This window comes from Staurois parvus, unplaced genomic scaffold, assembly GCF_062004578.1.
Source record: "Staurois parvus isolate SC_StPar_1 unplaced genomic scaffold, SC_StPar_1.0 ptg000421l, whole genome shotgun sequence".
Classification (NCBI taxonomy): Eukaryota; Metazoa; Chordata; class Amphibia; order Anura; family Ranidae; genus Staurois; species Staurois parvus.
Genome location: NW_028318217.1, coordinates 890,781 through 914,349, shown reverse-complemented (window position 1 = coordinate 914,349; position 23,569 = coordinate 890,781). Strand labels below are relative to the sequence as shown.

The 23,569-nt window shown below is 41.5% G+C and overlaps 1 protein-coding gene across 1 annotated transcript; it reads right to left on the bottom strand.

The window, feature by feature from the left end:
- Window positions 1–6,912: 6,912 nt before the first annotated feature.
- LOC149454683 (serine protease 27-like) lies at window positions 6,913–23,088 on the bottom strand. Its single transcript, XM_089687237.1, has 5 exons — window positions 22,967–23,088; window positions 16,317–16,518; window positions 9,943–10,214; window positions 8,446–8,603; window positions 6,913–7,366 (listed from the first exon to the last, which is right to left on the bottom strand). The coding sequence occupies exons 1-5, from the start codon at window positions 23,001–23,003 to the stop codon at window positions 7,070–7,072; spliced, it is 966 nt and encodes a 321-aa protein (XP_089543363.1). The 5' UTR covers window positions 23,004–23,088; the 3' UTR covers window positions 6,913–7,069.
- Window positions 23,089–23,569: the final 481 nt, after the last annotated feature.

Genomic DNA, 23,569 nt, shown 5'->3' with positions numbered 1-23,569 from the left:
CAGGAGAGGAGTGCAGAGGGTATGACAGGGCAGTATGTGCAGGAGAGGAGTGCAGAGGGTATGACAGGGCAGTATGTGCAGGAGAGGAGTGCAGAGGGCATGACAGGGCAGTATGTGCAGGAGAGGAGTGCAGAGGGTATGACGGGGTGATATGTGTAGGAGAGGAATACAGAGGATATGACGGGGTGATATGTGTAGGAGAGGAATGCAGAGGACATGATGGGGTGGTATGTGTAGGAGAGGAGTGCAGAGGGCATGACGGGGTGGTATGTGTAGGAGAGGAGTGCAGAGGACATGACGGGGTGGTATGTGTAGGAGAGGAGTGCAGAGGATATGACGGGGTGATATGTGTAGGAGAGGAGTGCAGAGGGCATGACGTGGTGGTATGTGTAGGAGAGGAGTGCAGAGGGCATGACGGGGTGATATGTGCAGGAGAGGAGTGCAGAGGGCATGACGGGGCGGTATGTGTAGGAGAGGAGTGCAGAGGATATGACGGGGTGGTATGTGTAGGAGAGGAGTGCAGAGGGCATGACGGGGTGATATGTGTAGGAGAGGAGTGCAGAGGATATGACGGGGTGGTATGTGTAGGAGAGGAGTGCAGAGGGCATGACGGGGTGGTATCTGTAGGAGAGGAGTGCAGAGGATATGACAGGGCAGTATGTGTAGGAGAGGAGTGCAGAGGACATGACCGGGTGGTATGTGTAGGAGAGGAGTGCAGAGGGCATGACGGGTGATATGTGTAGGAGAGGAGTGCAGAAGGCATGACGGGGTGGTATGTGTAGGAGAGGAGTGCAGAGGATATGATAGGGTGGTATGTGCAGGAGAGGAGTGCAGAGGACATGACGGGGTGATATGTGTAGGAGAGGAGTGCAGAGGACATGACGGGTGATATGTGTAGGAGAGGAGTGCAGAGGACATGACGGGGTGATATGTGTAGGAGAGGAGTGCAGAGGACATGACATAGGGGAGTACAGTGTATGCAGAAGAGAACTGCAGAGGATATGATAGTCTGTAGTATGTGCAGGAGAGGAATGTGGAGGGTTTAGCAAGGGACATTCTATGCAGGAGAGGAGTGCAGAGGTTGTGACAGTGAGCAGTATGTGCATGAGAGGAGAGCAGCGGGTATGACAGTGAGCAGTATGTGCATGAGAGGAGAGCAGTGGGTATGACAGTGGACTGTGGAGGATAACATGGAAGACACGAGCGATGAAATGATAGATTTTCTGGGTGAGTCTTTAAGACTTGCACTAGGTATAGATCAAAGTAAAGCTTTTTTTCAAGGGCAAACCAATGTTTTCAAGTTGCCATTGTGTTTTCAAACATAAAAATGTAAAAACATTTGCACAGCTGATACTTTCTTAAACCTGTTCTCCAACTTACAATAAATCCTCTGCTGAGGGTTTTTTCCTGGAAAGACAGCCTGGAAATGTGTATATATATATACTTTGTAGTCATTCTGTCTGACACAAAAATATCTATTGCCTCAAAGGCTGGTTCGTTGACTGTAGAACTGTCATTTGCAGTGGGGATATAAGCAGACTAGGATCATCATGCCACGGGTCAATGTGTCCACAGGCAGGGCATAGCTCATTTTGTCTGATATTGGATCTACATGGCTGAACGAGGTGATTGATATTAGATTTACTCCATGGAAAAATAGTTGTTTCCTTTACATTTAAAGGCAGCTTCAAGATTCCCCCCCCCCCTTTTCCCCTCTGCAGAATCCCACATCCACTAGGCCAATGATGTGGGGAAGAGGCACTCGCTCCCTCTTCCCAGGCCAGCCTTACCAAGCATCTGGTATGGATTTTGGGGAACCTTACGCCGTTTTCTTTACTTTTTTTTCATTTGTATGGGGCTTTCTTTAAAATTTAAACCAAGGGCCTGGTATAGATTTTTAGAGAAAAAACACATTTTTGTTTTACGTAAGGTTCCCCCTTAAAGTCAATACCAGACCTCTAGTTAGGATTAAGCTCTGATATGGATTTTGGGGGACCCAACATTGTCTTTCTTTTCACAGCATCAGTGGTTGCTAGGACATGGATTTGCAGCCTGAACAGTGTCATTGGTTGCTAGGACACATGGCCACCACCATCCCCAACAATAGGCTGGAATTGTCAATTAGTAGTGATACCAACATTACATGAATCACTTCTGGCTGCATTACCTGAAGGTTTGGCCTTACTATTTAGTTTACCCACTCCGCAAACTCTGAAAATGTAAAGTTCTGATCGAATTCTACATGGCCAGGAACATCAACCTCAACCCTACTGCTCAGGCTGCATTCCAAAAATTCTCACCAACTTAGGTTATCTTGAGTTACCTTGCCAGCCTTTTAATGCCATCTCAGTCATCCAAGGGACACCAACAGCTGTAATAAGGAATTGTTATTGCAACAAAAAAATGTTTTTCATAGCTGCCTATACTTGCAATGTTTAAGACATGCTTTGCATGATTTACCTTCACATCATTACTGTGTTCCTTACTGTGTCTTGTAGTGGGTGGAGGTCAGAGGAAGGGAACAGTGAGGACTTCTGGTGCCCCAGGGGATAGATACCTTTGTAAGTTTCAGTTTCATAATGGATTTCCGAAGAAGATTTCAGCAGTTTTTGATCACTCAGTTCTCTGTGTAGAGACAATGGGGGATAGATGTAGTCATCTAGGTGAGTACTTTTAAGCGCACAGTGCATTCCTTTCTGGAGTGTTTTTGGTTCCATAGTCAAGAGATTTAGAATTATGAAACAGAGAATTTCCCTCATGATAGTTCTTGTAATTTTTGTTCAAGAGGCCAGGTTATTTAAATACACCCAACTAGAAGTACCTACAATTTGTCTTGCTATTACCCCCTTGTAATCCCTTGTACCATTCAGATTTGGAGATAAGACAATGGAAGCCATTAGACTCTAGTGTATGGGGGGGTGGCTTTGGCCAAGATGCTCTACTTTACTGCAGTGGAGAAAAGTAAGGTCAGTGAACTGGCTGTGTTCCCTGGAAGGTGTATCTGGATCACAGAGCTGGTTGAACAGATCACAAAGCATTTCATAGGCAAGACAGTTCACATATCCAAATTTAAATTGTGTATATAGCTGTCTGCCAGGAGCTTAGCCTTAACTCACACTGATAAAATTATTAGGATGGTCACCACTATCGGTGGAAAGGATATATATATGTGTGTGTGTGTGTGTGTGTGTATGTGTGTGTGTGTGTGTGTGTGTGTGTGTGTGTCAAAGCCTACAGATCTTTTAGAAGTTTCTTTTAGAAGTGTTGGCAATGGCAGGTTTTCTTTTCCAGACAGGCTGAGAGGATTGCGAGGTGCTGAATGCTTCCTCCGTTGTCTGTGTAATCAAAACTGGTGAAGTCTTCTCCACATTTCCGATTTCCAACATGTTATTGAATGTTGAGTGCTGGTAGGCGCTGACTGAATTTTGGTAGGCCATCACCAGGGTGTAAACCCTGGGGTAATACGGTTCGGTGCAGAGGTAGGCCCAATTTGCAATTCCAAACGGGTACCACTAGACCTTACACACCAAATGTCCTCCCAAGTTAACCTGGAAGACATTTAAATCCCCACACCAGAAACATTAACCACGTCACATTCTTAGGAAGTTTTAAAATGTCCTGGAGATAAAGTAGTTCAACGCTTGGCAACATTTTTCACCGGGGATCAGCTGTTCAATAAAAGTGATCAGGGCCATGCCCCACAACCTGCCACTGCCTACAGTTGTTCCTGGGCTATCCTGTTTCTCCAGGGGCCTGGGACCATGATAAAGAGCCAGAAAAGTTAGATACAGAGGAGACTGAGAACATCAGTTCCTCAATCTCCTTTATGACTAATGAGCCTGTAAGCCACAATGATATTGTCACTTCCGGTTTCAGAGTTGTCATTCTTCAGCATCTCTAGCCAAGAATTTAGCTAATCAAGCATGATCTGTGCTTTATTAGCTGCATTGTAGTACAGGGGAGACATTGGGGGTCTAATAGACACCTGGGGGTTTATTTACTAAAGCTGGAGAGTCCAAAATCAGACTCCCTTCTGCATAGAAACCAATCAGCTTCTAACCTCAGCTTGTTCAATGAAGCTTTGGCAATGAAACCTGGAAGTTGATTGGTTTCTATGCAGAAGTGAGTCTGATTTTGGACTCTCCAGCTTTAGTAAATAAACCCCCTGATGTCTCCACAAAGAGTACCCGTCACCTGCTCATGTTATCACAGGCTTGTTAGACCCCTTGCAGGAACAATAAATCAAATGAAAAAAATAAATAATGTTAAAAAAATAACAATTTTAATAAAATAAAAATAATAGTAAAAATGTAAAAGCACATCTGCCCCCCCCCCCACCACCATCTCAACCACATCCCCCTAGCATACACATGCAAATGCAAGAGTGGCATAGACCCCACACATGTGTAAACAGCAGTTGCATGTGAGGTATCAATGTGAAAGTCAGAGTGAGAGCAATAATTCTAGAGCCATAATTCACAGTTAACTCTAAACTGATAACCCGTAAAATGCCACCAAAAATGTTTGTGTCTATTTACTCAATGCAACCCCGTCTTTTATATTTTACAAAAAATGTTAATATATGGTGATTGTGTGCACTAAAAAGTATTTTAATGTATTCTTCCTGAAAATATGTTTGATAAATGGCTGCACAAAAATTGCATGGCATAAAAATTTGCAATGGTCACCATTTTATCCTTCTTGCCCTGTGCTTTTGGAAAATATAATGTTTGTAGGTAAGTTTCTAGAATATAATGCCCTGGAGAGAAAGTGATTAAAAGGTTTATCAGAAAACAAAAAAAGAAAACAAGTATAAAACACAAAGGTACATAAATGATATCCACTATTAACCATTAGCCGCCCGGCCAATGGCCGTTTGGCGGCTTGAAATGCGCTCCTGTATTCCGGGTGCACGCCATTTGGCGTGCTCCCGCACATGCGCAGTTTGCGGCACAGCAGAGCGGCGCAGCAGCGGGATCTGTCACGGGCCGTGCACCTCGGACACGGCCGATGACAGATCCGAGTACCGGCTCCCGTAGCTGGTACCATGTGACCTGCTGTGACCAATCACAGCAGGTCACATGATAGTTGTATACAATGGATGGCTTCATTCATGATGCCATCCATTGTATACTAGTGCCTAGCTGTGAATGGTCACAGCAGGTCACATGCACATGTCATGTGATTAGCTGTGACCAAATCACAGCTAAGCACAAAAAAAAAAAAAAAAAAAAAAAGCTGAATGAATCGATTTCATTCAGCTAAATGCTTGCTTATAGCAAAGTAATTCTTTGCTATAAGCAAACTGTGTATAAAAAAAAAAAAAAATACTGATCACTCCCCCAAAGTAGTACAATGTTACTATGATAACATTGTACTACTTTGGTCATAGTAAAATATGAAAAAAAATCTTTAAAAAAAGTAATAAAAAATTAAATATAATAAAAAAAAAAATATATATATATATATATATTTTTTTTTCATACTGTCACCAGTCAGTGTCCCTGTTCACCGCCATGCCAGTTATATGATGACGCTGTACTGCACTGGTGACAGTATGTAAAAAAAAAAAATAGTGAAAATAATTTTTTTAATTTTTTCATTTTCCGAAAAATTATGACAAAAAAATACAACTTCAAAAAACTCGCCATTCCTCTTATGAAGTACGTCGGACTGTCTACTCTGCAAAAAGGGGTCATTTGTGGGATATCTGTACTATTCTGACATTCTTGGACCTCAAGAAATTAGATTGGCTGTCCGTACTTCAGGATTGATCAATATTCAGATCTATACCATAGTTTGTGAACTCTATAACTTTCCTACAAACTAAAAAATACATCCTAATTTGGGTTATTTTCACCAAAGACATGTAGCAGAATACATCTCGGCCTAAATTTATGAAGAACAATTATTTATTTGTAAACTTTTATAACAGAAACAAAGAAAAATGTGGTTTTTTTTCAAAATTTTTGGTCTTTTTTTGTTAATTTAGCAAAAAATAAAAACCCCAGCGGTGATTAAATACCACCAAAAGAAAGCTCTAGTTGTGTGAAGAAAATGATAAAATTTTAGTTTGGGTACAATGTTGTATGACCGCGCAATTGTCATTCAAAGTGTGAGAGCGCTGAAACCTGAAAAATGGCCTGGGCAGGAAGGTGTAAAATCACACGGTATTGAAACGGTTAAAGTCAAACAAACACAGTTTAACTTTTTGGCTGTTGCTACTTTTATTGCAAAATTGCTGCGATGTATTATTATTAAAAGCAGGGACATGGGGGAATGCAGTTCTAGCACCTCCAGCACTGAATGTATGTAATGGCAAAGGATGCAGGGTTGTGCTGGGGAGTCTGTTGATACTGACTGCTGGGGATCTATTTTTGCTGGAGGGGACCTATTTTTGTGGGGTGTCTATTGTACTGAGAAGGTCTGTTGTTGCTGGTGGAGGATCTATTGTTGCTGGTTTGGGTCTTATGTTGCTGGAGGGTCTATTGTTGCTAGTGGTCTATTGTTGTTGTGGAGTCTATTTTTGCTGGGGGTAATCTATTGTTTCTGGGGGGGGGGTTATTATTGCTGGGGGATTTATTTTGGAAGGGGAGATTTATTGTTGCTGGGGGGGGGGGGGGGGCTGCTGCTGCTGGGGATCTATTGTTACTGCCTACAGGGGATCTATTTTACTGTATTTCTTGTTATCATTAACAAATTATATACAAATGACTGATCACCAAAAAATAATAATTGGTTCTGTACTCTCTAAAATGGCGGTACTGGAAGGTGGGCAGGTGGTTTAACCAAGGAACAGTGCTCGGAGGGGGGTAAGGGGCAGAACAATGAGTGATATGGAAAGGGAGAGTTCCTGCACCTATTCTCAGAAAAAAAATCCCTTATTAAAGGTATTATCCATCCCTCAGCCAGTTTCCATAGAACAGTCCATTTTATTTATACACATCAAAAATTGCTAAAAAAGAACACCCCCTACTAATATCAAGCTGTGTTTATTCCTCTTAGTCTTGTGGGAAGTTTGGATATGAACTCTGTGGTCCATTAAACCCTATAGGTTCACAGTAACTGGTTATAGAAAAAAGGACAGAAGAGCAGCTATAACTAAGATGGTCCAGTGAAAAGGTAAGAGATGGATGCTTCCTCCATAGATATTGAAGTCTCCTCCACATTCCAGTATTGGTGGGGTGATGTTTAGGACATTACTGATGGTTAAATCCAGATGGCTGCTGATCCAGCTTTCGTATGTAGTCAGCAGGGTGTACACCCCAGGGTAATATCGTTTTGCGCAGCCATATCCCCAGCTTACGACTCCGGCCTGGTACCAGACTCCCCATACCTTACACACCAGAGGTCCTCCTGAGTCACCCTGGAAGACAGCAACAACCATCAGTTACCATCATCATCAGCTATGAGATCTGATATTGAAAAACACAATATGGAGGAAAAAGGAAAATCATCTGATTCATCTGTGGGTTCATCTGTTTCCTCCTCAGGCACTTGCTTGAATCAAAGGCAAAGGACAAAAAAGGAATCTCACTCTACTAAATGGAAGAAGGATCAGGAGCATGCACAGGCTTGCGATGGTGGAAATGTGGCAATTTGGAGACTTCTACAGTGAGGAACAGAAATATTTGACAGCCCCAAAACCTGACAGATCTAGAGGAGATCTGTGTGGAGGAGGGGGCCAAAATCCCTGTTGCAGTGCAAACCTGGTCAGGAACTACAGGAAACGTCTGACCTCTGTAATTGCAAATAAAGGCTTCTGTACCAAATATTAACACGGATCTTCTCAGGTGTTCAAATACTTCTATTCAGCAGTGCGAGACAAATACATTCTTTACAAATCATACAATGGGATTTCCTGAATTTTCTTTTTTAAAATTCTGTCTCTCAGAGTGGGAATGCACCTACAATGTGAATGTCAGACCCCTCCATGATTTCTAAGTGGGAGAACTTGCAAAATCGCAGGGGGTTCAAATACTTCTATTCCTCACTGTATGTGTCTCCTCTGGGAAAAAGATTAGCTTTAGTTTCCAGTGGTCCAAATGACATCAGGACTAGGAATCCGTAAAAGGGGGTAAGGTAACTGACAACAATGATGACACTGAGAAGTTTTCACCTTCCCCCGTACTTCTAGTAAATTATTTTAATGATTTCCTATTTCCTCCTGTGATGATTTGTTCAGCACTTTAAAAAAAGGGAGACAATACACTTAAGATGAAATTCAATATAAGGGCAGAAAGCAAGGAGAAATTTCTCCATTGAGGGCAAAGACAGCAATTAAAAATATGACAGAACATCTAAACGATCCAATCTATGCTAAGTAAAAAATAATATTTTGATCAGATCTAGGAAATAGCTGATGCCATGCATTGCTTCTGCTTTCTGTGAAGACAATCCAAGCCTAACAGTGAACCATGCTGGAATACTTTTGGTGTTACCCACCTGGCAGGAGTCCTTATACCCATCCTTGTAGCCGGCACAAATCTGATCATACTGGATGTTGCTAGTACTTCCCCCATTGTGATACATTACTTGACATGTATTACGGTCTATCAGGGGAACCATGACCTCCTGGAGGGCCCCTAATGAAACTAAACTCCCTGTTGATGAAACAGACAAGAAGATGATTACAAGGTCCCATTTTCAATTATGCTCCCTGGTGATGAAACATAGACAAGGAGATGGTCCTTCACAACAAGGTCATTCTTAGAAAAGTTATACATACGTTGTACATAGATCACCTTTAAAGCTGAACTCAAAAAGTCAGGTAGACCAAGAAAGATTGCAGCCACAACTGCCAGAAGAATTGTTCAAGGTACAAAGAAAATCCCACAGGTAACCTGAGGAGAAATTCAGGCTGCTCTGGAAAAAGATGGTGTGGTTGTTTCAAGGATCACAATACGATGATACTTAAAACAAAAATGAGCTGTATGGTCAAGTTGCCAGAAAGAAGCCTTTACTGCTCTAATGCCACAAAAAAAGCCAGGTGAGGCATGCAAAAGTGTTGTCAGGCATGTTGTAACTTTTCTGCGACATTGGTGCAGTAAAATGTTCTTTCTGGCAACTCAATCATGCAGCTCATTTTTGTTAAAGTATCATTGTATTATTCTCCTTAAAGAAAACCACATTGTCTTTTTCCAGAGCAGCCTGTATTTCTCCTGAGGTTACCTGTGGGGGTTTTCTTTGTATTAGAAAAAATGTTTCCAGCAGTTGTGGATGCAGTGTTTCTTTGTCTACCTGACCTTGGCTTGGTATCAAGAGATCCCTGAATTTTCCACTTCTTAATAAGTGATTGAACAGTACTGATGGGCATATTCAAGGCTTTGGATATCTTTTTATATCCTTTTCCATCTTTACAAAGTTCCATTACCTTGTTATGCAGATCTTCTGACAGTCCTTTTCTGCTCCCCATGGCTCAGTATTTAGCCTGCTCAGTGCATTCTCGTGAGAACTAACAAACTCATCGACTACTTATACACAGACAGTAATTGCAATTTATAATGTCACAGATGTTTGAAATTAACCTTTAATGGCCATTGTAACCTGTATGTGTCACCTTGTGTGTCTGTACCAAGGCCAAACATTCCAGGGGAGAGAAACATTTGATCTGGACCATTTGGGTGATTTCCGTTATCATTATGATGTAAAAAGGAGCAAAACAACTATGTGATAATAAATGGCTTCATATGATCATCATCCTTAAATAAAAGACAGTTTTTTGGCATGAGCAATTATATATTCACTATCAATGCCAAAATTTCACCATTTCTGACAAGGGATGCAAACTTTTGAGCACAACTGTAGAAGCTGATTGGCTCCCCATGCACAGCTGCACCAGATTCTGAGTGCTCCAGTTTTTGTAAATCTCCCCCATTGGGGGCAAGTGACAGGCCTGACCTCTTTGTATGGAAAATTAGTGAAATCATTTCATGGACTCACCTCCAGAAGATCTTGTACCCCATCCGGTCACCCAGCACTCCATACCACAGGGGAAGGTGGTGTTGGAAGATGGCAGACAGATCGGCATGATGTACTTAGTATAGTTGACAGACGTGTCCAACTGCAGCAGGGCAATGTCCCCAGGGCTCGACATTCCCGTATAATTACTATTGACGATGATTTTTGTTACATTGGCAATAACTGTATGAGGGCTAATCAAATCATACTTGAACATGCCCAAATATACTTTATAATTCGATAGCTGGATAGGACTGCAGAAAGAAAACAGTACAGAACATGACTGATGGACATGCAGAATATCGAGGCAAATACTTACCACCTAATCCATAAAACAACCACCCCTTCAACCTCCCCCACCTAAATAAACACGCGACTCTCCATTGGTATAAAACCGGCCATAGCAGCCATTTATTTAACATAACTCTAACATAACACTTCTTACAGTACAATCCAATAATAACTGCCAGTAATGATCCCAACCGGGTCCAAGGTCTTTGAAGGCACTGTTACTCACATCAATAACTCGGCTGTATCTGACACCCAATGAAAAAGGCCCCCAGACGCTACTACACCGCCTCAGGGACAATTCTACAGTTACGTAGTCCCAGATACAGCCAATGAACTCTCACGTTACCAACGTTACCTTATAATTGGGAAGGAACACCCATACCTAGGATGGGCCCAACCCATAATCCACCAAATTGTAGCTCCAGCACCGCCATCAAATACCCAGGGACCCCTGCTGGCTGCCATGACAAAACAGAAAACCAGACATACACCACAGGACACCACATGTTGATCAAGAAAAGAAAAGAAAATCAAGGAACCCACACAAAACAAACAACAGGACAAACACAAAATGACAAAACCAATAACCAAAGCAAACACAAAACACAACAGCTCCAGGAAGGGAGGGCAGGAGAAACCACACCCATGCAGACACAATCTCCAACTGACCTCCGATAAGTCCCAACCCCTCTCCTCATCCCGGCAAGACCACCCTCAAGCTCGCTTACTCCAATCAGGTGAGTAACCACCCCTACCTCCTGAATATACTCCCACCCCAATCCATTCTCCGCCTCGTCTGCAAGCCCCAGTCATGCTGGCCCTCCCATTTAGCTTCACTCAGTCCAGGCCCTGACTTGTATAACTGAGGACCCATCTACTGCAGACGCCATTTGCAATATCATTATTATCAATGACCTTCAGAATGTAATAAATGAAATACAAGTTGTTCAGAATGTGTTCTCTATGAATGGTCTGTGTCTACACAAGCCCAATGGTATGAACTTAGGTAGGATCATCAGAGTTTGCTGTGGTGCTAAGCAGGGGCGGACTGACAACTCATGGGTCCCTGGGCAATAGGGGATCATGGGGCCCCTCTGTCCTTGCCCACACTCAAAGCACACCCAAAAAAGCCTATAAAAGGTACCAGGGGCATTTCATGGGGCCCCCTACTGACCCTGGGCCCTCAGGCAGTGCCCGAGTGCTCGAATTATCAGTCCCTCCCTGGTGCTAAGTATTGTAATCTGTTCTCTTGTTTCTCAGCATGCATGGACTTGCTCTTCTGGTTTTTTTTCAGACTAATACTAAATGAAACTCGTACAATCTGGTATCGTGCAAAAAAAAAAATGTACTTGTTTGTCCCTTCGAATAACTTCAGATGAATGCCATGTACTAAAGATCAGATTCTCATACAATCATTTCAAAAGCGGTCATTTTCATCCGATTTTCTGATCCTGTGTACTAGGCTCCAGTCTTGCATTCTCTCTTGATGAGGGGCAGGCATAGGAATATATTAGTTATATGGTTCCTACATCGGTCCTTTTTTGCAGAGGCTTGCAGAGTCACACTGTGAAAAAAAGGAGTCTGTGGCTCAGACTCATGCCTGGTTAACATTAGTGCGGACCATACAGCCTGTGTTTGCTCAGACATGGCAGCCTATTCATTTGAATGGCTTGTTGTGCCGCATGTACCACACCTTTTTAAAAATGTGACTGCAGGGATACCACATTGTCTTTTTGACCATGTGATTTCCCTGTAATTTCCAAACCTACAGTCACACTGTGGACTAAGATATATGTGGGGTGCCATTCAGAATGAATGGCAGCCCCTCTTATCTTGTAAGAGCAGCGTGATTCGGCGATTCCTGCACCCACAACCAGCATGCATCCTGCGGGCCAGGGGCGGACTGACAGCTCATGGGGCCTCCGGGCAATAGGGGATCATGGGGCCCTGTGTCCTTGCCCAAACTAAAAAAAGCCTATGAAAAAGGCATCTCATGAGACCCTCTACTGACCCAGGGCCCTCGGGCAGTGCCCAAGTTTCCAAATGGTCAGTCCGCCCCTGCTGCGTGCTAGTGTGACCCCAGCTTAATGGTTCACCATCACAAAAACTCAAACTCAAGGCAAAGAGAGGTTAAAAGCACCCTTCATGATGCCTCAAAATTTCTCCTGGTTTGTAATATACAAGTGCTGACCCACATGGAAGAAAAATATATTTGAAATATATTTTAAAAATATTCTTCCCAAATATACTGCCATATATTTGAAATGCTACAATTTTTGTCATATTCAATATATTAAAAAAAAAATATATATATATATATATTGCATGTTGAAACGCATTTTTGTTAAAATAAAATCATAAGAGCATATTAATATATATACATATTTTTAAAAGTGTATATTTTTAAAATGTATACTTCAGATTTATTTTACACATATAAAAAAGTAATTTTAACATATATTTGTAAATGCATTCCACAAAAGTAGATTTGTATTTTTAAAGACATACAGTATATTTGTAATGTATTTTTAAAAATATTTTTCATATATTTTGTAATAAAAACACATTTCAACATGCAGTATATATATATATATTTATTGAAATATATTTTGAAATATATTGAATATGACCAAAATTGTAGCATTTCACATATATGAAAATATATATGGGAAGAATATTTTAAAATAGATTTCAAATATATTTTTCTTCCATACGGGGAACTATGAGCTCAGAGTCTCTCTCTCTCTCTCTCCTATCTATCTATCTATCTATCTATCTATCTATCTATCTATCTATCTATCTATCTATTATCTATCTATTATCTATCTATTATCTATCTATCTATTATCTATCTATTATCTATCTATCTATTATCTATTATCTATCTATCTATCTATCTATCTATCTATCTATCTATTATCTATCTATCTATCTATCTATCTATCTATCTATCTATTATCTATCTATTATCTATCTATCTATCTATCTATCTATCTATCTATCTATCTATCTATCTATCATCTATCTATTATCTATCTATCTATTATCTATCTATCTATCTATTATCTATCTATCTATCTATCTATCTATTATCTATCTATCTATCTATTATCTATCTATCTATCTATCTATCTATCTATCTATCTATCTACAGTCATGGCCGAAATTGTTGGCACCCTTGATATTTCTCCAGGAAATCATGTATTTCTCACGAAACGTATTGCATTAACACATGTTTTGCTATACACATGTTTATTCCCTTTGTGTGTATTGGGACAAAACAAAAAAAGGGAGGAAAGAAAGCAAATTCGACATAATGTCACACAAACCTCCAAAAATGGGCTGGACAAAAGTATTGGCACCCTTTCACAACTGCGGATAAATAAGAATGTTACAAGCATGTGATGCTCCTGTAAACTCACCTGGGGCAAGTAACAGGTGTGGGCAATATAGAAATCACACCTGAAAGCAGATAAAAAGGAGAGACGTTCACTTAACCTTTGCATTGTGTGTCTGTCTGTGCCACACTAAGCATGGACAACAGAAAGAGGAGACGAGAACTGTCTGAGGACCTGAGAACCAAAATTGTGGCAAAATATCAACAATCTCAAGGTTACAAGTCCATCTCCAGAGAACTAGATTTGCCTTTGTCCACAGTGCGCAACATTATCAAGAAGTTTGCAACCCATGGCACTGTAGCTAATCTCCCTGGTCGTGGACGGATGAGGAAAATTGATGAAAGATTGCAACGCAGAATAGTCCGGATGGTGGATAAGCAGCCCCAAACATGTTCCAAAGACATTCAAGCTGTCCTGCAGGCTCAGGGAGCATCAGTGTCAGCGCGAACTATCCGTCGACATTTAAATGAAATGAAACGCTATGGCAGGAGACCCAGGAGGACCCCACTGCTGACACAGAGACATAAAAAAGCAAGACTACAGTTTGCCAAAATGTACTTGAGTAAGCCAAAAGCCTTCTGGGAAAACGTCTTGTGGACAGATGAGACCAAGATAGAGCTTTTCGGTAAAGCACATCATTCTACTGTTTACCGAAAACGGAATGAGGCCTACAAAGAACAAAACACAGTACCTACGGTAAAATATGGTGGAGGTTCAATGATGTTTTGGGGTTGTTTTGCTGCCTCTGGCACTGGGTGCCTTGACTGTGTGCAAGGCATCATGAAATCTGAGGATTACCAAAGGATTTTGGGTCGCACTGTAGGGCCCAGTGTCAGAAAGCTGGGTTTGCGTCCAAGATCCTGGGTCTTCCAGCAGGACAATGACCCCAAACATACGTCAAAAAGCACTCAGAAATGGATGGCAAAGAAGCGCTGGAGAGTTCTGAAGTGGCCAGCAATGAGCCCAGATCTAAATCCCATTGAACACCTGTGGAGAGATCTTAAAATTGCTGTTGGGAAAAGGTGTCCTTCCAATAAGAGAGACCTGGAGCTGTTTGCAAAGGAAGAGTGGTCCAAAATTCCGGGTGAGAGGTGTCAGAAGCTTATTGATGGTTATAGGAAGCGACTGATTTCAGTTATGTTTTCCAAAGGGTGTGCAACCAAATATTAAGTTAAGGGTGCCAATACTTTTGTCCAGCCCATTTTTGGGGTTTTGTGTGACATTATGTCATATTTGCTTTTCTGCCTCTGTTTTATATTTGTTCCAATACATACAAAGGGAATAAACATGTGTATAGCAAAACATGTGTTAATGCAATACCTTTTTTGTGTGAAATACTTGATTTTCAGGAAAAATATCAAGGGTGCCAACAATTTCGGCCATGACTGTATCTATCTCTCTATCTATCTATCTATCTATTATCTATCTATCTATCTATCTATCTATCTATCTATTATCTATCTATTATCTATCTATCTATCTATCTATCTATTATCTATCTATTATCTATCTATCTATCTATCTATCTATCTATCTATCTATTATCTATCTATTATCTATCTATCTATCTATCTATCTATCTATCTATCTATCTATTATCTATCTATCTATCTATCTATCTATCTCTCTATCTATCTATCTATTATCTATCTATCTATCTATCTATCTATCTATTATCTATCTATTATCTATCTATCTATCTATCTATCTATCTATCTATCTATCTATTATCTATCTATCTATCTATCTATCTATCTATCTATCTATCTATCTATTATCTATCTATCTATCTATCTATCTATCTATCTATCTCTCTATCTATCTATTATCTATCTATCTATCTATTATCTATCTATCTATCTATCTATCTATCTATCTATCTATCTATCTCTCTATCTATCTATTATCTATCTATCTATCTATCTATCTATCTATCTATCTATCTATCTCTCTATCTATCTATTATCTATCTGTCTATCTATTATCTATCTATCTATCTATCTATCTATCTATCTATTATTATAATTATTATTATTATACAGTATTTATAAAGCGCCAATAGTTCGCTCAGCGCTGTACATTACAAAGGGGGACAGAACATGTGACAGAACAATACCAATACAATGCAAAACATGAGGGGATCGAGGGCCCTGCTCTTTCGAGCTTACAATCTAGGATCTATCTATAATCTATCTATCTATCTATCTATCTATCTATCTATCTATCTATCTATTATCTATCTATCTATCTATCTACCTATCTATTATCTATCTATCTATCTATCTATCTACCTATCTATTATCTATCTATCTATCTATCTATCTATCTATCTATCTATCTATCTATTTATCTATCTATTTATCTATCTATCTATCTATCTATCTATCTATTATCTATCTATCTTTCTATCTAATCTATCCCCAGTGAATGCGCCTGTGAACTCAATAGCTGAATGAGGGGTCCAATATTAGCACTCATACAGGGGCTTCTTGGTGACATAAACCAATCAATGACGATCAGTGTTTCACACCAAACAGTTTTAAAGTGGATGCTTTATAAAAGATGAACACTGGATCAGTATACATGCCCATAAACAATTATTGGAAACATTTAAAAAAAAACCCAGAATGATTGGTGCCTGATGGTTTATAAAGGTAATAAACTCACTTCTTAATGCAATGCGCTGCAGTCAGAACCCACTCTGGTGAGATCAGGGAGCCTCCACATAGATATTCTGCATCTGCTTCTGTATCTGTAATTTTGACCTGCCAGGGCCACTGCCCCTCCAAAGCATCTGTACCACCAACTATCCGACTGGACACCAAGGGGGAACCGCACACTGAATCTGCAGCACCGAGAACATTGCCGGCTGACACAAGCAAAAAAAAAAATTAGTTTAAGTGAATACAGCTTCCACAATAAAATATATACATAAACAATACACACAAAAAATGAAAACTTATTTTTGGTATGTTTCCATAAAGGTTATAAAATCCTCAGGATTGATTCTGATGACACAAATGTGATGATAACATTTTCAGCCACATCCACTCACTGGCCTCTTTATTAGGTCCACCTGTTTAATTGCTCGGTAACACAAATTGCTAATCAGCCAATCACATGGCAGCAACTCAATGCAGTTAGGCATGCAGACGTGGTGAAGATGAAGTTCACACTGAGAATTAAAATGGGGAAGAAAGGGGATTTAGGTGACTTTGAATGTGGCATGGTTGTTGGTGCCAGACCGGATGGTCTGAGTGTTTCAGAAACTGCTGATCTACTGAGATTTTCACACACAACCATCTCTAGAGTTTACAGAGAAAATATCCAGTGAGTGACAGATGTGTGGATGAAAATGCCTTGCTGATGTCAGAGGTCAGAGGAGAATGGACAGACTGATTGCTGCAACATTCAGATGGTAGGGTCAGACTTTGGTGTAAACAACATGAAAGCATGGATCCGTCCTGCCTTGTATCAATGGTTCAGGCTGGTGGTGGTGGTGTCATGGTGTGGGGGATCCATCCTGCCTTGTATCAATGGTTCAGGCTGGTGGTGGTGGTGTCATGGTGTGGGGGATCCATCCTGCCTTGTATCAATGGTTCAGGCTGGTGGTGGTGGTGTCATGGTGTGGGGGATCCATCTTGCCTTGTATCAATGGTTCAGGCTGGTGGTGATGGTGTCATGGCATGGGGGATCCATCCTGCCTTGTATCAATGGTTCAGGCTGGTGGTGGTGGTGTCATGGTGTGGGGGATCCATCCTGCCTTGTATCAATGGTTCAGGCTGGTGGTGGTGGTGTCATGGTGTGGGGGATCCATCCTGCCTTGTATCAACAGTTCAGGCTAGTGGTGGTGGTGTCATGGTGTGGGGGATCCATCCTGCTTGTATCAATGGTTCAGGCTGGTGGTGGTGGTGGTGTCATGGTGTGGAGGATTCATCCTGCCTTGTATCAACGGTTCAGGCTAGTGGTGGTGGTGTCATGGTGTGGGGGATCCATCCTGCCTTGTATGAATGGTTCAGGCTGGTGGTGTCATGGTGTGGGGGAGATTTTTTTGGCACTAGCAAGGTGGACCTAATAAAGTGGCCGGTGAGTGTATATTCAACATCAAGCGCAGAAATTTAAATTTTTTTGTCACAAGATTTCCTTAGTCTTATGGGTCATTCTGTGTGGAAGACAGAGATGATCTAGTGAATGAAGTATGTCACCACAGCACCCTTAATTCACAATGTAGCGATGTATGGAGCACTGCTGACATCACCATGTCTGCATCATTGAGAACAATCCACTAGCTGGAGAAGATCTGAAGAGGAAGAAGACACTATGGGGTTTATTTACTAAAGCTGGAGAGTCCAAAATCAGACTCCCTTCTGCATAGAAACCAATCAGCTTCTAACCTCAGCTTGTTCAATGAAGCTTTGGCAATGAAACCTGGAAGCTGATTGGTTTCTATGCAGAAGTGAGTCTGATTTTGGACTCTCCAGCTTTAGTAAATAAACCCCTATGCATCATGTGATCAGCCAGAATACACCTAAAACAAGCTAAGTTTAAAAAAAAGAAAAATATAAAATACTGCGGGGAGTGAACTCCAAGGGCAAAGGAGGTCTATTCAAAGAGGAAGCCTGGAGCTTGAAGTTGGACTTAAAAATTATCATCATTGCAGTTGATTATCTTCAACCTTTTATGCAAAATTGTGTCAGAAATAACCACCATGTAAAATATATATTCAAGAGAATCTGTCATCTTTTTGAAGCTACTGTACATAGATATGATCTGACCAATGGAAATAATTGTATCAATGCTAGCTAAGGTTTCTGAAAACATTATGTGTAAGGCTCAGATCACAAAGCTAAAACACCAGGAAAAGAATACTTATTTATTATAAAAAGTGACAGTTATTTTCAGTTGAGTCTATTTACATTAATAAATTACAATCAATGTACCATGTACCCTGTGTTCTGCCAATGCCCCAAAATCCATCCATTTTTGTAGGAGGTAGCGGATACTATCAAGCAACTCACATCCGTAGAAGTAGGTGACAACCCTGTGGTGTGCCTATTGCACATATCGGAGAAGCCCATCTTAGGGTGTAAACTGTCTTAAACAATCCATCTCTTGAATGTGGCGAAGGCCTGTATACCACTTCTGTGGAAAAAAACTTGCCCCACCCCCCCCCCAAAATCCTCATGGTTTGCCAAGGTTAACAAAATATGAGACATGGAGGACCTCACGGCCACCTTTTATAACATTGAGGAAGTTTTCAAGGAGACTTGGAGACCCTTGCAATTCTTTGTATATGCCGATGCCTTAACACCCTCTCACAGATGGGGTAATCTCCTTTGTGCTCATTACCCTCCTAGGAAGAACTCTCCAGTCTTCCCTCTTCTTTCCTTGCCCCCCATCCCCCACCCATCCCCCTTCAACTCTCTCCCTTGTCTTCATCTTCTCCCTACTCATCATTTCACAAATACGATGGTGGATAATGACATCTGACACCACTCTTCATGCAAAAATCACTCCAGTTCTCATAGAGATGCCAGAGGTGGACAACAAGCCCAAACCTTGTTCTCCAAAACTGACCATTGTGGCTCTAGGATATTAAAGCAGAGCTCCACCCAAAAGGGGAAGTTCTATGTGAAGGACTGCTCCCCCGCTCAACATTAAGGATTGGCACCTTTGGGGAGCGGGTACCTGAATTTGACAGGTATTCGCTCCCACATCGTCGTGGCGATCAGAAACGGAAGCTGTCCTCCTTCCCTCCCTGTAGTCTTTTGGAACACATGACAGGTCCCAGAAGACTACAGGACCATTCACAAAGCGCAGTACTTCTTACGCATGCGCAGTGGGCACCCAAGCTGTCACAGCCGGGTGCCCACACTGAAGATGCCGGCCTCCTGGAATACAGGACGGCCGGTGAAATGAGCTGTGGGGGGCACACCACGGGACCGAGGGGCAGGTAAGTGGCTGTTTTTTAAAAGTCAGCAGCTACAGTTTTTGAAGCTGCTGACTTTTATTTTTTGATAAGTCGAGTGGAACTCCACTTTTAGGTCAGCTGACTTTGGAAGGAGCAAGACTCTGTCTGCATGCTCGTCAAACCACAATTTCACAACATCAGCTGTGTGAATCAGAACACTATCATCTTGGTAAATGGCGCTGTGTTAGGGGAACAATGTCTGCACCATGGGGTGCCCATGGTCAGCCAAAATTTGTACATAGTTGCTTGCAATGACTCTGCCTTTCAAAGGCCTGCAGAACACCAAAACCAGGACTGTGCCACGACCATGCTTTACAGCACAAGACAGTCCTAGTCATAAGCTTGGGACAGTGTTTGCCGGTGGTTGGGAACAGGGTAATAATTATTTGTTTATTGTCTTAAGAAACAAAAGTTGTAAACACTACAGCTGGCCTTAATTGTCATTTTCAGTAGCTGAAAGCAGGTTCCTTTCATTGTGTTTCATCAACCAATCAGCTGCCTTTACAGCTTAGTAAATGAGGAAAGAAACTGTATATCAAAATTTTGATTGTGAGCGAAGTTTTAAGTAGGAATGATCTATATATACTAGGGGCGAACTGACAACTCATGGGGCCCCCGGGCAATAGGGGATCATGGGGCCCCTGTGTCCTTGCCCAAACTCAAAAAAACCTATGAAAAAGGTACCAGGAGCATCTCATGGGGCCCCCTACTGACCCTGGGCCCTCGGGCAGTGGCCGAGTTTCCAAATGGTCAGTCCGCCCCTGATATATACAGTATTATACTTTATTGCATGCATGTTAGTGCATGTTATAGATCGGGCATATGTTCTGGATGGGTGAAGTATCCATATGTTTGCTACGAAAGAAAAAAATTGACTATTTTGAATGGGACTCTAAAGGCTTCTAATTATTGTATATATTCCAAGTACTCTGTTGGATTTGGTCATCTGTTCTGAGATCCACTAACCACTAATCTCTGGAAAAGAACCAAGTTGCTGTGGAAGTTCATTCAAATTGGAGGAGATAGTATTCTATACCTGTCCTCTAAACCACTAAACCTGCTACAAGACTTCTAGGCCCATTCTATACTATGATGCATGAAGGGGAGCTGCCCTGTATGGTTGGGATAATGGCCCTCCATGCAGCTCGCACACTGGGTAGCGTTGGGCTCAGAAAACACATCTATGCAGGCTATAGCTGATGTGATACCAGGAAGCACAGAGATGAGGATCGTGGAAAGCATGGATTACAAGAATGACAGGAGCACAATGTACTGCTGGGGTGCTGGTCTTACAGGCAGGCAGAAGTACAGAAGTACAGGAGTATCATAGCAGCAGTGGGATGCTGAGCTTGCAGCAACAGAGACGTAACAATACGTATGAGGAGCACTAAGGAGCACTAGGGTCCCAGGGAATGCAGGTACACAGGATACAGTTGAGGTACATGAGGAGTCTAGGACAGGAAGGGCACCTATTGGTACTGGCTTAAAAACAGCATGTTCACACATACAACAAATTTGATGACCCTTTGAAGGGTCCGAGAAGCAGCATTGAAGGAACTATCTGGTCTTCTCCAAAGTTCCTGAAGATGAAAATTAGTTGCGCTTCAGATGATCCCAGGTTGCAGCTCTCTGACTCACCCGAGCAGCTACAGGGAACTAAGGACTGATAAACAAATAAGAATCCCTTGCAGCACTGATGTGCAGAAATCAAGGACTTGAATCACAGTAAGAGATACTGAGCAAGAAACAGACTAGAAATACACTGGGAGATACTGAGCAAGAAACAGACTAGAAGTACACTGGGAGATACTGAGCAGGAAACAGACTAGAAATACACTGGGAGACTCTGAAACAGACTAGAAATACACTGGGAGACTCTGAAACAGACTGCAGACACAGGTGATGCCAACACATAGCAAACAGCTGTAACACACTGTATTGTTACTGATTTCAGATTGTTAAATGGCCACAAGATGGCAATGCTGAGAATGCTGGGACTTGTATGCTGCAAGCAGGATTTCTTCATTCAGTTTAGCTGACATAGACCTTCAGATCCCAAGTGAGTGAGTAAAGGGGTGGGAGCATATAAAAGGGAAAAGCCCGGGAACCCTGGAGGAAGAGGAGAAGACTGAGAGAGAGATGCAGGACATGTGTGAGAATGGAGTGCTGATCCAGTAGGCTTTAGGCTGGATTAGACTGAACCCAAGGACAGAGAAGGGAATTTCCAGCTCACTGATCGTACTGAGAGGCAGGATAGCTGATCCTTCATGCAGTTGGATCGGGTCTTTGCCATTGACACCACTCTCTCCAATCTTTACTCAGAAAGACATTTCCAACAAATCCTAAAAAAATGATAAAGCCTTATGCAGAGTCAAGTTTATAATGCATTCCTCCTATTTTATATTACCCCACCCCCCCCCCCCCCCGCAGCCTTTGATTGTGTCACATTTAGGGACCAGTGAGAATGATTTGTTTCCCTGAAATTTTCACTCTAGCACAACACATTGGAGTCAATTTAAAATGTGAAATGTATTTATCCAGCACCTGTGCTTGTGCCAAAAAAAGATTTTAAAAGTGGAGGGTCCAGATCAGGGGCGGACTGACAACTCATGGGGCCCCCAGGCAATAGGGGATCATGTGGCCCCTGTGTCCTCGCCCACACCCAAAAAAACCTATAAAAAAGCCAATAAAAGGTATCAGGGGCATCTCATGGGGCCCCCTACTGACCCCGGGCCCTCAGCCAGTGCCCGAGTGCTCGAATGGTCAGTCCGCCCCTGATCCAGATACAAATAACTCCTACAACAAAACAAAAAAAAGAGGAAAAAACAAATACAAAACAACAATGAAAAACTAAATCTAAACTACTTTAAAAACACCCCCCTCCAAAAAAAGAGTCTAAATTAAATAAAAAGAAAGAGTAGATTATCTTAATTTCTAGCAATCAAGCAGCTCAAGAGACGAAATTGGGAGTTTCCATTTTGGTAAAGTATCACAAGCGAAATTGGTAATTCTACAGTAATTCAATTTAGCAAAAACATTTTGTTCACAATGATCTCAGAAATCGTCAAATCTTCTAAATCAATAAAAGAAAGGAGTACAATGTATTATCTTCTACCAATTAGACAAAGGACAACTTTGGCAAAATCTCATAAAGAACAGAATCAGTAGTTTTGCAGCAAAATTAATTTGTCTAAAATCACGGCATCTCATCTTCAGGAATCTTCAAGTCAGCAAAAAAGTTTAGAAAGAGAGTTCCTAGGGGCGGCTCTCTGTGGCCCCAATTTTCTTTGTTTAACTTTTTGTTTGAGACATTAGGTCAGTGCAGACATTTAGTTGAGCTACTTACCTGTGGCTATTAGAATGAGTACCGTCAATGTTCTCATCCTGGCAAGGAGAAAGATATTCAGCAGATCTCTCTCCAACTGAACTATGAAGAGTACAATTTTGTGTTTGTGAATTTAAACTTTTTTCGGCTTCCTCATTCTTTATAATAATACTTGGACAAAAGATTGATGGTTTTATTTAAGACAATAAGGCCTTCAACGTCATTGTACGTTCCATTTTAGATTTCCACACATCAGTGGGAGTGGCTGTGCCTCTGGCCTTGCGGTGACAATGACTTTGCAGTCTTGCCTTGGTCTGGCATTCCACCTGCAAGCTATTTCTGTGCTATCTGACACATTGCTCAAGCTCCTGTTTGAGTGAAGTGAGTTGGCCCTGAATATCATAGGTGGTTGTTGACAAATGGTTTACCGATTCTAAAAACGTTTTTCAAAATGTCTGTATTCTCAGCTGATGACATGTAAACAAGCAGCTAGGGATCCTGGTAGATGACTTTGACCAAATATGGTCATGACATCATCAAGGATCCCTGGCCTAGTGCTGGGATCTGTCAGTTAATGAGGGGGTGCAATGGGTCTTGATTGGTGAGGGTTTACATCACTGGATG

What these genes read in the sequence shown, in the direction of transcription:
- LOC149454683 (XM_089687237.1), bottom strand. Translation starts at nt 23,003, where the DNA reads ATGAGAACATTGACGGTACTCATTCTAATAGCCACAG. An exon ending in ACTCATTCTAATAGCCACAG is followed by an intron (nt 16,519 to 22,966) that starts GTAAGTAGCTCA and finishes TGCTTGTGTCAG; the next exon opens with CCGGCAATGTTCTCGGTGCT. An exon ending in GGTATAAGGACTCCTGCCAG is followed by an intron (nt 7,367 to 8,445) that starts GTGGGTAACACC and finishes GCTGTCTTCCAG; the next exon opens with GGTGACTCAGGAGGACCTCT.